Source organism: Phacochoerus africanus, chromosome 5 (assembly GCF_016906955.1).
Source record: "Phacochoerus africanus isolate WHEZ1 chromosome 5, ROS_Pafr_v1, whole genome shotgun sequence".
In the NCBI taxonomy this organism is placed as follows: domain Eukaryota; kingdom Metazoa; phylum Chordata; class Mammalia; order Artiodactyla; family Suidae; genus Phacochoerus; species Phacochoerus africanus.
In genome coordinates this window covers 59,850,969-59,865,551 of record NC_062548.1, presented here as the reverse complement: position 1 = coordinate 59,865,551, position 14,583 = coordinate 59,850,969, and the positions used below count along the sequence as shown (strand labels likewise).

The window sequence follows — 14,583 nt, the reverse complement described above, 5'->3', positions numbered from 1 at the left end:
GGCCACCTGCACTAGACAGGGCAGAAAGTATCTGTTGCTCTCTCCATCCAGCTTGGATCCAGCCCCTGGTAGCCTGGAGCCCTGGTCCCCGCAGCTGTTCCCTAAAGAGGGGTCTGTAGCAGGGGGGACCGTGCAAGGTCTGAGTCTCCGCCTGAGTGCAAGAGGCCCCAAGGGAGAGGAAACCCTTTAACTGGAGTCCCCACCTCATTTGACCAGTGACCTTGTTCTTCACGGAGCTCCCGCTAGCACCTCCTGGAACTGGTGCTCTTAGAACTGCACCTGGCAGAGTTCCCATTGTGGCCCAGCCGGTTAACCCAACTACTAACTCCGTGAGGACACAGGTTCCATTCCTGGACTCACTTAGTGGGTTAAGGATCCAGTGTTGCCACAATCTGCAGCATACTTTACAGATGTGGCTCAGGTCTCAAGTTGCTATGACTGTGGTGTAGGCCGGCAGCTGCAGCTCCGATTGGACCCCTAGCCTAGGAACTTCCACATGCTGCAGGTGCGGTCCTAAAAAAAAAAAAAAAGAAGAATCGCACCTGGGGACAATAGCCTCACCAGTCTCTCCATCAGAGGACCCTCATGTACACTGCACATGGACCCAGCTTGCTAAAAACCTGGGGCTTTTGTACCACAAGCCTCAGGGAGTGCCTAAGTGATGCCCACAGCTCTATGGGTGGGCTACATACCTCAATGTTCTGGGAAGAAAGCCCAAAGGTGGGCAAGCATTTTCAAGGGGAATCATCCCTGTCCCAGGTTAGGCTGAGAACCATAGCAGGTGGGATCAGGGTGGGGGTGGGGAGAGTGTTGGCTGTTCAGTAGGAGGAGAGGCTGCACAGTAAGGGCGCTGACAACTTGCCTGGCCCACTACCCTGTTGGGAGCTTGTGGCTGGTACCATCTGAGAGCAGGGGGGACATGTCAAGAAATCTGCAGGGGCTGGACCCATGACACCCGCCCCCCCACCATGGGGCTGCTGCGTCCCCTCCCCCTCTTGCTCTGGAGAAGTCGCCCTGGCCTGTGGGCAGGAAGACCTCTGGGCTACCACAGGTTGAGCCTATTGTCCCTGAACAGCAGAGGGTCTCTTTAGGACCCGTGGGACAGGTAGGGGACAAGAAGTAACGTGTGCAGGGGAAGCCAACCTGCATGTCTCAGCCTCACAGATGGGAGGACTCTTGCTCAGAACCCGGGGAATGGAACACGGGGGCTTGAAAATGCTCTGCGGGCTGAATTCCCTAGGTAATTCAAGGATTTGGAAAATCTAAAGGTGAAAATAAGCATGCTTGTTGCAGAACAGATGGCCCCTATATAATTTGCTAGAGAAAATGCCATCTGTTTCTGTGTCAAAAAAACCAGGAGGACTCCAACGTGGGCGCCTCAGAGAGGCAGAGTGCCCCTGGCAAGAGAAGCCTCAGAGAAAAACGGGATGACTTCTGCATTTTATTTCTGTATTTATTGGGGGGAGTATTTTTATTATAGATTTTGCAATAGATTGCAAAATGTACAAATGTATTTAAGATAAAATATGAGTGTTCAGAGAAGTTTCTTGCTGGTGACCATATTAAGAGACTGCATTAGTCTTCTCCGCTGGGCCAGAAAGACAGGAAGAAAGGCAGATAAGGACAAAGGGAAGATAGAGAAGGGGGAAAGAGTGGGGGAGGAAAAGGTGTGCTAGCAAGCCAGCCGGGCTGGTTCAGAGGTTCACATCCTTTTGGTCAAGCAAAGACTTCCTTGGCTTAATTGATCAAACTGTCTTGTCCACGACTTTAGACAAATGGAGATGAACGTTCGATTCTGTCCATTTCCCTTTGTAACCAGATGATTGGAGGGTTGAACTCAGACCCCATCAGGGCTGGGCCCTGACTATACCACCATAGCCTGGTCCCTCGCTGGGAGGTTCAGAGTGGGCAGGTGAATGCAACAGTGCAGGATGGGAGCTGATTCATCAGGGAGGCTTCCTGTAGGAGGAAGACTGAATTTTCAAGGCCAAGTCCCATCCGCAAAGCAAAGTGTATGCAGAGAGGGGTCTTAGTCCTTCTGTGGGTGTGGCCTTGGCAAGATTATGAGCGCAGGGGTGTGGCAAACCCAGGCCACCCCTTAGAGAGCTAAACTTCCCTCTATAATCTCACAGTCATGACTTCCCAGGGGATTTTCAGACGCCCCAAACCCATCCTGCAACCCGAGCAATTAGAGCCACATCCCAGATGAGAGAGGGAGGTTGGGGCAGGGCGAGCAGAAGTATTGAAAAGGCATTTGGCTGGATGTTTATCATCATAGAAGAGGTGCCAGGAAAGCCAGGCTGGAGCTCACCAGCCACTGGCTTTGGCCTCTGAGGTCTTTTGTGCTGTGAATGGTTTGCAGTGACTGGAGGCAGGCCACCCTCCAGCTCTGAGAGGTCACGCTGGCTTTCTTAAACCCTGTCAAAACTCGGACTGGCATTTGAGCTCAGGGAGGTTGTGCCTTTTCCTAAAGTACAGCAGCAAGCGCTGCCCGATCCAGCTTTCAATAAACGAAGATGGATGCAAAACCAGCCCCCTGCCTTCTACCAGATCCTCACATATATCCGGGGCAGGAGGCCCTCAAGTTGTAAGATGAATGGGGGGCAGGGGGAGGGGAAGGCTAGGCTGGAACCTGGGACAGCTCTGCCCAGGGTCTATTTTTGGCCCTGGGAAGTTGTGGAAGTGGCCCCTGGGATGGGATTTCCTGGGGAGGGGCTCTGTCCATTCCGGTCTTAACCTGGAGGAAATTAAGAGGTGTTTGAGGCCAAGGTGCTGCATTGGGATTCAGAGAGTTACTCCTCATGTAATCAGAAGCCTCCATTTACCCAGGTTTTCATCCTCCTTCCCCTTCAAGGCTTTCAGCAGCACTAACTAGTCACCAATAAGGTTTGTCTCTGACAAGAGCAGCTCCCTCTGTTCCAGCTGCGTGAAGGGCCGGGGAGACAGGGGATGGGAGCCTAAGAAGAACCACGTGGGGGCAAGGGGTCCCCACCTGGAAATGAGCTCAGATCCCCAGCTGTGCTCTTTGCCTCCCCTGCCCTGCAGTGACTGGCCCCTGGCCAGGAATAACACCAATGCCTGCAACAACACAGAGAAGGAGTGAGTACTTCTGCACCCCAGCAGGGCCCCGCTTGCCCTCCTCCCGGCAGACCCCCCAGCTTTGCCTCCCCCTTAGGTACCCCCCGCTAGACTGCTGTAGAATCCCACTCCTTTCATTGGAAACCCAGCCCCCTGGACAAACCAGGAGGGGTGTGGTCTGTGTGACTTGGATCTCTGGGTCTCGGGTTGCTCTCTTTTGCAAAGCAGAGGGGTCGTTTTCAGGGCTCCCACCCCCTGCTGCCGTAGGTCTGAAGGTGCCAAGCTGGAGCCCCTTGACTGAGCAGTGAATAACCTCCTCCATGATGAAAATACCCTTTCCAGCCTCGAGCTCCTCTGTGCCAGCGGAATGCCCTTGTCTTAAGGCCAATTCGGACCAATCTGGAGGGTGTAATGAGGGCAGTGGAAGGAGGAAATTTAAATATGTCCAGAGAAGGGCCTCTTGAGACTGTGATCTCCTGTAATTACTCCTACCACCGATGCTGAGCTAGCAGAGCAGCTCGATGTGTGATTCTGGCCCATGCCACCCAGGAGCCCGGGCAGGGAGTGTGCGTGTATGTGCGTGTGATCACATGCGTCTGTGAGCACGTATGCGCGTGTGCCTTGTCCTCCAGCCTCCCTTTATGGAATGCCACGGGGGTACATAGGAGAGGGGGCCTCAGTGGGAGCTTAGGGGGAAACCATCCGTATCAGCAAGAAATGCCAATTTCTTGGCTTCCAGTTGAAAGAGAAATGTGCTGAGGCTTTTTCTTGTTATGACTCTTTGTTCTTCGGACAGAACTTGTTGTGTCTATGAACGTTGGTTGCATTTTGGGGTATTTTTGCTTTTTAAATTTTTTAAAATTATAGGTGATGTACAATGTGCTGTTGCTTTCTGGTGAGTCAGTTATATATTCTTTTTCATATTCTTTTCCATTATGGTTTAGTCACAGGAAATTGAAGATAGTTCCCTGTGCTACACAGTAGGACCTTGTTGTTTATCTACCCAATACATACTAGTTTGCATCTGTTAATCCCACACTCCCAGTCCATCCCTGTCCCACCCTTCCCTCTTAGCTGCATTTGTTCACATGAATTTTCTTTTTTTTTTTTGTCTTTTGTCTTTTGTCTTTTTGGGCCCACACCCGTGGCACATGGAGGTTCCCAGGTTAGGGGTCGAATTGGAACTGTTGCTGCCGGCCTATGCCGCAGCCATAGCAATGCCAGATCCAAGCCACATCTGCAACCTACACCCCAGCTCACGGCAATGCCAGATCCTTAACCCACTGAGCAAAGCCAGGGATCTAACTCGCAATCTCATGGTTCCTAGTTGGATTCATTTCTGCTGTACCATGATGGGAACTCCCATTCACATGAATTTGGACATCAAATCCAGAAACCTAAATGCCAATAGTCAAAAAAATGAAATGATGTAATCTGTGAAATGATAGCTACATCTGTGATACATGTTTGATTTAAAGGCAAAGCTGGCATTAAACACCTTGGAAACTGGTGTTGAGTCCTGGAGTCAGACAGACAAAGGGTCAGGGCCCCAGAAGTCATGGACAGAAGTTCTGTGGGTGGGTCTCCAGGCTTCTTTATCCCAGAGCTGGGATGTGGTCAGGGATGAGGTGGATGGCATGGGCTCCATCAGGCTCTTGAAAATCTTTTCAGATGGGCTCATATCCTGGGCCCAGCTGCAGCCAAGGGCTGATGGACAAAATTGAGGACTGGGAGTTCCCCTGTGGCCCAATGGGTTAAGTATCTTGTGTTGCTGCATCTGGGGCGGGTCTCAGCTGGGGCTCGGATTCAATCCCTGGCCCAGGAACTTCCATATGCTGCAAGTGCCCCCCCCCGCCCCCCCGCCACACACACGCACAAAATTTGGGACTATCCCCAAAGGGGGCCACCTAGCACAAAGACACAAAAGTATGGACACCCTCCCCCATTTCCCCACCACATTTCTAGCATTTTCACTCAGTCCTGTGTGACTCAAATAATTTCTTTCTCCCAATCAAACTCTCCCAGGCAAAACCAGCATCTGTTTCTCAGGTCTGTGTAGGTCCGCTGGGGCAGAGCTGGGTGGACTCCAGGACGCAGTTGGATGGCGCAGGGTCATTGTTAGGCCTTCAGTATGTTGATAGACAGAGGAAAGGCCAAGGCTTGTAGCCTGGGGACACAAATCCTGACCAAGGGTGGCAGAGCCTGGTCTAATTCAACTCCCAGCAGGGCCAAGTGTGCCTGATAAGCTTGTGGGCAGCGCCCTCTGCTGGTGTTTTGACATTAAGACTTAGTGGCAGAGCAGGAGATTCAAGAGAACAGAGGATTTCTTATTCAACGATTCTGATAACTTTTTGTTCTTACTCAGTGTATTAATATGCTCATTGTCAACAACTTTGAAAACACAGAAAAGCACCCATGGGAATACACCCACAAAAAGAACACTTTATGTTAACAGTTGAACCCCATTATTAGAGACAGTCCCTCCTCATGTGTTGGCAAATTTCCCTCCAAGTTTTCTCTAGGCATATATACTGGAAAGATAGATAGATAGATGCAATATATTTAATATACTTAATAGCATTTGTATTCCAACTCAGCCGCCTAAGAGCTTTGACCTTGGGCAAACTACCTGACCTCTCTGTGTATAAGTTTCCCTGACTTGTAAAACAAGGATTATAATTGGTGTCTTGCTTACAGAGTTGTGTTAAGACTAACTGTTCTAATATGCATCAAGTGCTTACAGCAGTGCCTGGTACATAGTAAACAATCAGTAAATATTGCCTAGCGTGGTAACCAGAATAATTTCATGCCCACAATGCCATCAAAGACGTTTTCATCCTAATCTCTGGAACCCATGAGGAGGTTACCTTACAAGGCAGAGGAGACTTTGAAAATATGATTAAGTTGAAGGACATTCAGCTGGAGAGAGTAGCCTGGATTATCCAGGTGGGCCCAGCGTAGTCCCATGAGTTCTTAAAAGCAGAAGTGGGGAGTTCCTGTCATGGCTCAGTGGTAATGAACCTGACTAGTATCGATGAGGATGCAGGCTCCATCCCTGGCCTCACTCAATTGGTTAAGGATCCAGCATTGCCATGAGCTGTGGTGTGGGTTGCAGAAGCAACTCAGATCTGGTGTTGCTGTTGCTGGCAGCTGTAGGTCTGACTCAACCCCTAGCCTGGGAACTTCCATATGCTGCTGGTGTGGCCCTAAAAAGACCAAAAAGGAAAAGAAAAAAAAAAGCAGAAACGGAAGGGAGAGCAAGTCAGAGATATGAAATGAAAGGAGGTGAGGAGATTCGAGGTATGAGAGAAACCCTGAGAGTCATTGCTGGCTTTGAAGATGGAGGAAGCAGGGTAGGGGCTGGGATGAGCCTTGGATGCTGCAGTCCCCGCCCCAGAGCCAGGAATAGCCCTCCACCTATAGCCAGCAGGAAACAGCAACCTTGGCCGGAAACTTCAAGGAACTGAATTCTACCGGCAACCCCAGAGCCTCCAGAAAGGAACACAGCCTTTTGACAACCTGATTTCCATCCAGTCAGATCATACCAGATTTCCGATCCCCAGGATTTGAGTAAGATAAGAAATCTGGGTTGTTCCAAGGTACTACATTTGTGGTTGTTTGTTACAGCAGGTGTAGGAAACTAATAACACAGCTTTCAGTCCCAGAGGTAGGGTGCTACTGTAACAAATGCCTAACATGCAGAAATGGCCTTGGAATTGAACATCAGGCCAGATCTCAAAGAATTTTAAGGAGACCTTTTTTTTTTTAAAGCCTTTGAATAGGTTGTTAAAAGAAATGTGATGTTAAAGACGCTACCGGTGAGTGTTCAGAAGGAAATGGTGAGCATTACAGAGAAAATTCAAACTGCCTACATAACTAATACCTAAATGGTTGAAACAGACTTCATAGAAATCTGGACCTTAGGGATGCTGCTGGTGCGGGCTTATACAGAAGTGAGGAAGAGATTACTGGAAACTGAAGGAAAGGGGATTCTTATATTGTGGCTCAAGGCTTAGCAGGGTTATGTCTCCCAAATATGCAGGAAGCAGAACTTGTATACAATGAGCTCGTATATTTAGCTGAGGACATTTCCAAACAAAGGTATTGAAGGTGCAGCCTGGTTTATTCTTGCTGCTTATGATAAAACCGGAGAGGAAGGAGAGAGATTAAGGGCAGAACTGTTAAAAGGAAACAAGACTTAATGATTTGGGAAATTCTCGCCTGCTCAAGTGGCAAAAGATAGTAAGTTTTAAGAACTCACTGTCAGGAGTTCCCGTCGTGGCTCAATGGTTAACGAATCCAACTAGGAACCATGAGGTTATGGGTTCAATCCCTGGCCCTTGCTCAGTGGGTTAAGGATCCGGCATTGCTGTGAGCTGTGGTGTGGGTCGCAGACGCGGCTTGGATCCCATGTTGCTGTGGCTGTGGTGTAGGTCAGAAGCAACAGCTCCGATTAGACCCCTAGCCTGGGAACCTCCATATGCTGCAGGAGCGGCCCTAGAAAAGGCAAAAAGACGAAAAAAAAAAAAAAAAAAGAACTCACTGTCAGGAAAGCATGCCTTTGGAAAAAAGATGAGTGTGCACCTTAGCTAATAACTTAGAAAGATAAAAAGTTCCAAATATTCAGTCACATAAAAGACCCTCTGAAGAAATGGAGGGTGGGATGCATGGCTACTCTTAGCCATCTCAGCAGAAGCCAAAAATAGAGATTTCCAGAAATATCAGTGGATGATCCTCCTGGCCAGCTGAGTGGTCCTCTAGTATACATGATTCATGAAGTTCTGGAAGATTTATACCAGCAGAAACACTGCCAGATTGGACCTGAAAGACAAAAATAGTACAAATGAAGGAAGACTGTTGGACCCCTAAGTTCTATTTATGGGAAGCAGGCTGATAAAACTACTCAGCTACAAACCAACAGATGCTTCCTTTTAGGAAAAAGGAAGGATGCCTTGGGCAGCCAAAGCCATGAACTTCAGGGCATCATTGTCCTGCCTTGAGGATAGTGCTGATTGCCGGCTGGATATCAAAACTGCTTGGAACCAGTTACTCCTTTTGTCTTTCTATCTCCTCCCTTGGTTAACTAGAATATCTACATGTGTTATCCCACTTCTTCCCCTGCCTGGTGTTTTTGGAGCAGAAGATTTGCTTCTAGAGTTTCACAGGCAGTGGGGACTCATGCCCTAGGATGATGCACCCCCAGAGTCCGCCTGCATCTGATTTAGATGATGAGATTCGGGACTTCTGAGCTAATGAGACTCAGATGATAATTTGGTACTTTGCATCGATGCTGTAATGGAATGAGGCTGGGGGATCTTGGAATAGGGATGAGGTCTTTTTGCATAAGAGACGATGTCCATCATTGAGGACCAATGTCGACTGTACTACGTAGAATAATGGCTCCTGGTGGCAGCATCCATGTCCTAATCCCCACATCCTGTGACTATGTTACCTTACACTGCAAAAGGAACTTGGCCCATGTGATAAAGCTGAAGGACCTTGAGATGGGAGATTAGCCTGAATCATCAGGGTGGGCCCAATTCTAGTCACATACATCCTTAAAAGTGGAGAACCTTTCCCAGCAGCAGAAAATCAGAGAGATGATGTCTTGAGGACTCAGCCTGCCATTGCTGGCTTTGAAGATGGGGAAAGGCCATCAGGAACCAAGGATGCAGCAGCCCCTAAAAGCTGGGAATGTCCTCAGCTTACAGCCAGCAAGAAATGAAGATATTGGCCCAATAATTTCAGAGAACTGAATTTTGCCAACCATCCAAATAAGCAGGAAACAGGAGTTCCCTCTGTGGTGCAATGGGATGGCAGCATCTCTGCAGCACCACCCGGAGCAGTGGGTTAAAGGATCCGGTGTTGTTGCAGCTACAGTGTAGGTCAGAACTGTGGTCCAGATCTGATCCCTGGCCTGGGAACTCCATATGCCTCAGGGCAGCCAAAAAAAGAAAAATCAGAAAGACGCAAAAGAGCAGGGTACAGACTCTCCCCTAGCATCTTCAGGAAGGATCACAGCCCTGCCCATGCCTCGACTTGATGTCCCTGAGACCCCGCCAGACCTCTGACCTGCAGATCTGCAAGATAATACATTTGGGCCATTCGAAGCCATGAAATGTGTGGTAATTGGTTCTGGAAGCCATAGAAAATGAATACAGCTATTATAAAATATTTTGTAGTCTATTTTTTAAATTTAGCACAATATGAGGAACTTTATCCCATCACTGAATATTCTGCCACAACATCATTATAAGTGGCCTCGTAGGAGTTCCCTTCATGGCTCAGTGGTTAATGGACCCAACCAGGATCCATGAGGATGCGGGTTTGATACCTGGCCTCAATCAGTGGGTTAAGGATCCGGCATTGCTGTGAGCTGTGGTGTAGGTCGCAGATGAGGCTCGGGTCTTAGGTTGCTGTGGCTGTGGTGTAGGCTGGCAGCTGTGGCTCTAATTGGACCCCTAGCCTGGGAACTTCCATATGCCATGGAAGCAGCCCTAAAAAAGCCAAAAAAAAAAAAGGCCTCGTAGAATTCCATGATTGTTGAAACTCCTCTGTCATGTGATGAGATTACTTACGCTTTTGGACTATTAGAAATAATGATGGTAATTATTTTTCTGTATGTGTTTGCACACATCTCTGATTATTTCCTGATGAAGTGCTGTGTAAAGTGTATTGATCCTTTTATGACCAATATTTAATTAGCAGACACTTATTTCTCAACCTTCCTTCCTCCAGGACATAGAACAGGGGAATTAGAAGGGCCTGAAGGTGACTGGGGACGGGAAGACTTGAGGTCTGCAGGGTCTTTTACCTTCCACCTTGTTTCTCAGCTGTTGCCTGCCTTGCAAAACTACCATAACTATGAATAGGTTACCATTGTAACCAGGTCCAGCCCATAAGACATGCAATAAAGAGGAGGAAGCAGGAGTTCTCCTGTGGCTCGGTGGGTTAAGGATCTGGCATAGACACTGCTTGGCGTGGGTTCAGCCACAGCACATGCCATGGGTGCAGCCAAAAAAAACAAGAAGAGGAAGCAGAGGAAAGATGTGTATTGAGGTGACACTTGCCCTCGCAGGACCTTCCCGCAGATGCAGACAGAGGGCTGCGGTCCCACCCACAGCATCACATCCAGCAAAATCTAGAAGCATCTGAGTGTGGCTCATTTGCCTCAGATGACAAAAAGATTTGCCCCTATACCCCACACCTCTGCCTGATGGTCTCGCTTTCTTTCTGTCCCCCAGTCTTCTCACCAAGGGCCAAGTGTTAATTTCATTCCAGAACAATGGAAAGGCCGCAGAACAAAGAGCTTCACATGTGACTCCCAAAACTGCCAGTGACTTTGCTGTCCTAAAGGTGTGGATTGGGGTTTATTTTCCCATTTATTTGCCTCAAAACGTTTCCAGTCTCAGAGTTCCCATTGTGGCTCAGCAGGCTGAGAACCTTACATAGTGTCTGTGAGGACACAGGTTTGATCCCTGGTCTTGTTCAGGGAGTCAAGGATCCCGCGTTGCGGTAAGCTGTGCTCAGGTTGCAGAGGCTGCTGAGATCTGGCGTGGCTGTGGCTGTGGCTGTGGTGTGGCTGTGGCTGTGGTGTGGCTGCAACGTGGCCGTGGCATAGGCCAGCAGCTGTCTATCTTAAGCTGCTTGAGACTTCCTAAGGGCTTATGAAAACAGGACAGAAATCATGGCATATTAGCCTGAATCCCTGTGTACCTTTCTATGTATAATACAGATACTTTGGTGGAGGTGGTTTACTTCACTCTTCAGGAATAATAATAATATCATTATTATTATTAATGAAATCAGTGATCTCGTTTCATCCCAGTGTGGTGGAAAGATCTGTTTCCTGCACCACGCCCCCTCCCCCGTGTCAGAGCGGCCTACCCTCTCCCCATGGTAGTGACCTTGGTGTGTGAAAAATTGCTGAATGTTACACTGTGTCGTCCAGTGACAAGGCGAAAAAGGAGGAGAAAGAGAAAAAGGAAGAAGACAAAAAGGAAAACCCCAAAAAAGAGGAGTAAGTATTGAGAGAAACCGCCTCCAAAGAGGGGGTTCCCCGGACACAGTAGGCCCGGTCCCCACCCCCTCCGAGGAAGGAGAGCGATGCCATGAGGACTTAGTGTCAGCCCAGGAGCGGGGCTGCTTAGGGCTGCAGAAAAGGAGTTGGTGTCAGGAGAGGATCAGGCCTCCTGAGATGGTATGAAGATGCTTCCGCAGGGCGAGTGTGGGAGCCCCAGCGGGGGCGAACCCACAGGGTGGGGTGGGGACGGGTAGGCAGGGTTGTCTGCGGCTTCCGAGGAACAGTTGGGAGCCTGCTCCATCCCCCGCCTCCAGCACAGCCTATAAATTCGAATCCTCCGAAAATCCTGAAAATGAAACCAGAAAGCCTCCTAAGCTATTTCTCCCATTCAGTGCTGTCAGACGCTACTTCCAAGGTTCCCCGGTAGCAGATTTGGGTGGAGAGGCAGGATCCTGGTACTCATTGCAAATGAGTCTTAAGCACATCGGCACAGATGCCCTTAGCAAGCTGGAGAGCTCCCCCTCCCACAAGGGGAGGGCCAGGGGCTCCCAAGTTCAGTCTAGAGAGGAGCTGCCTCAAAACCACCTGGGGTGGTGACTAAATGTGCATTTAGCGCATTTCCAGGCTCCAGCCCCAGAGGGGGTCTGGGCGGGCCTGAGTGTCAGCATTTCCACAAAGCTCTCCAAGGGAATTCCAACATCACCAAACTCCTTCTTCTTCACCAGCATCCTGCAGGGTGTGGATCACCTGTGTCATCACCATGGTTTCATAGTCCACTTCGGCTTCCTGGGCAGCTGAGCTGGGAGGAAAGACCTCTGAGTCTCCTTTGCTCCCAGCCTGTGTGGGGGCACCCATACACCCACGTGACCCCCTAGGCCCGACAGGACCCTGTCCCGTCTCTTCAGCTTTGGCCTGCTGTGGCCCTGGTGTCTCTAAGCCCCTGCAAAGCTGTGGTCATCCAACAACACACTGTGCTCTTTGTGTGTCGGTGTTTCCAGAAAGAAGAAGGAAACCATCGTGGTGGACCCGTCCAGCAACCTGTACTACCACTGGCTCACTGTCATCGCCGTGCCAGTCTTCTACAACTGGTGTCTGCTTGTGTGCAGGTGGGAGTGTGGGCCGAGGCCTCCACCTGAGAGAGGCAGCTGGACCGGCCACCAGCCAGCTGTATGTGCCTCAGTGTCCCTGTCTTCCAGGAGGGCCTAAAAGAGGCCCACCAGGGTTCCCTGAGGCACTGGTGGGGCCTGTGTTTGAGATCAAAACAAGGGTCCTGGGGAGTTCCTGCTGTGGCACAGTGGCTTAAGAATCTGCCTGCAGTGGCTCAAGTCGATACAGAGGCATAGGTTTGATCCCCAGTCTGGAGCAGTGGGTTAAAGAATCAGGCGAAGGTCACAGCTGTGGCTTAGAGTCAATCTCTGGCCTAGGAACTTTCATATGCTGAGGGTACTGCCGGAAGAAAGGAAGAAAGGAAGGAAGGAAAGAAGAAAGAGAGAGAGAAAGAAAGAAGGAAAGAAGGAAGGAAGGAAAGAAAGAAAGAAAGAAAGAAAGAAAGAAAGAAAGAAAGAAAGAAAGAAAGAAAGAAAGAAAGAAAGAAAGAAAGAAAGAAAGAAAGAAAGAAAGAGAAAGAAAGAAAGAAAGAAAGAAAGAAAGAAAGAAAGAAAGAAAGAAAGAAAGAAAGAAAGAAAGAAAGAAAGAAAAAGGAAGGAAGGAAGGAGAGAGAGAGAAAGAAAGGAAGGAAGGAAGGAAAGAGAGAGAGAGAAGGAAAGAGAGAGAGAGAGAAAGAAAGAAAGAAAGAAAGTAAGTCCTGGCACCCAGGAGCCTTCTTTTTTTTTTTTCCTTTTTGACCACCTTTCGGCATATGGAGTTCCTGGGCCAGGGATCAGATCCAAGCCGCAGTTGTGACCCAAGTTACAGCTGTGGCAATGACAGACCTTCAGCCCACTGCACCAAGCCAAGGATCGAACCTGCATTTCAGTGCTCCCAAGACTCCACCAGTCCCCTTGCACCACAGCAGGAACTCCCATGGAGCCTTCTTAATTGGGTTGCAGAAGGAAGATGCAGGGAGGAGTTGCTGCTCCTCTCAGGGGAAGGGAAGGGCGCCATTCCTGAGCAGACCTGCAGGACAGAGGGTCTCTGTTGGTAGTGGGCTTGGGATTTCCAAGTTGGCTGCTGGTCCAGGGTGCAGGCTGAGCTCTTGTGAGGGCGAAGGAGGGGCCTCAGGGTGTCCCAAGCTCACCTTTAGGACGGGGGTGGAGAACGAGCTGTCCTCTGTGGGGTAGATGTGGCTCCTTCCATTGCTGATCTCTCAGAAACGACTGTATCTTTGTTGGCATTTTTCCCCAGAAAGGGCGAGTCCTCAGCCCTTTCTCTGACTCTACCACTGGGCCTGGAAAAGCTGCCCTTCCCTGGGGGTTGGGGGGTCTTGTCACTTTCTGCTGAGACAACAGGGCCCACTCTTTGGGGTCAATCCTAGCTCTTCTTAGGAGCTCTGTGACCTTGGGACAGAAAAGTTTCTGGGAGCCTAAGGCTCCTCATCAGAGCCTGGGGTGCTGACGTGGGGGTGCAACCCTGCAGGCAGGGCTGTTAGTGGGTTGGACTGACCAGCCAGGGTTTGTAGCAGAGAGCTGCTGCCCTCATGAGCCCCTGCCCCAGGCCCATCTGTCCTCCTTCTCACACTGGTTTAGGGCCTGTTTCGATGAGCTTCAGTCTGAGCACCTGATGCTTTGGCTGGTCCTGGACTACTCAGCAGACATCCTCTACGGCTTGGATTTGCTAGTCCGAGCCCGGACAGGTGAGTGTGTCAGGCCTTCTCTGGGCCAGCTGGCAGACCCCACAGCATGGGAAGGAGGGGACCTGGGGGCCACAGGGAAGGCTCAGGGAGATCTAGGACGGGAGCCCTTGGAGTGCCTCTTCTTGGACAGTCAGAGTTACCAGGACATGTTACCCTGTGGCTTTTTTTTTTTTTTTTTTTTTAGGGCCATACCTGTGGCATAGTGAGGTTCAAAGGCTATGGGTCAAATCAAAGCTGCAGCCACCGGCCTACAACACAGCCACAGCAACACCAGATCGAGCCACATCTGCAACTTATACCACGGTTCACGGCAACATCAGATCCTTAACCCACTGAGCAAGGCCGGGGATCGAATCCACGTCCTCACGGATACTAGTTGGGTTTGTTACTGCTGAGGCACAATGGGGACTCCTACCCTGTGGCTTTTAGAGGAAGAGTTGTGGTATAGAGAGAACTAAAATCGGAAACAGGGCCCAGGCAGTTGATGAATCCTTCAGATTAAGATGGGCCAGGACCCGGGACCCTCACCAGAGTGCCCGCTCTGGCACCCCGGCAAATGTCTCCTTGAGCAACAGAATACAAAGAACCTATAAGGGACCAAAAATGCAAGCATGCACAGACTATCTAAGCCAGTTCTCCAGCCCAACCCACCAATCCACCCCCACCCTCATCCCATTTAAGAGACCAGCTT

General features: G+C 49.8%; 1 protein-coding gene across 3 annotated transcripts in view; it reads left to right on the top strand.

Annotated features, from left to right (window-relative positions):
• CNGA3 (cyclic nucleotide gated channel subunit alpha 3) overlaps positions 1-14,583 on the top strand; it is a 49,927-nt gene that overhangs the window by 29,520 nt on the left and 5,824 nt on the right. Inside the window, exons 5-8 of one of the 3 annotated variants that reach the window (XM_047781498.1) lie at positions 3,046-3,099; positions 11,030-11,098; positions 12,100-12,207; positions 13,786-13,892. In XM_047781498.1, coding sequence (XP_047637454.1) covers positions 3,046-3,099; positions 11,030-11,098; positions 12,100-12,207; positions 13,786-13,892 — 338 coding nt within the window. The remainder of the gene's footprint in view (positions 1-3,045; positions 3,100-11,029; positions 11,099-12,099; positions 12,208-13,785; positions 13,893-14,583) is intronic. The other 2 variants (XM_047781496.1, XM_047781497.1) reach the window with 2 other exon arrangements.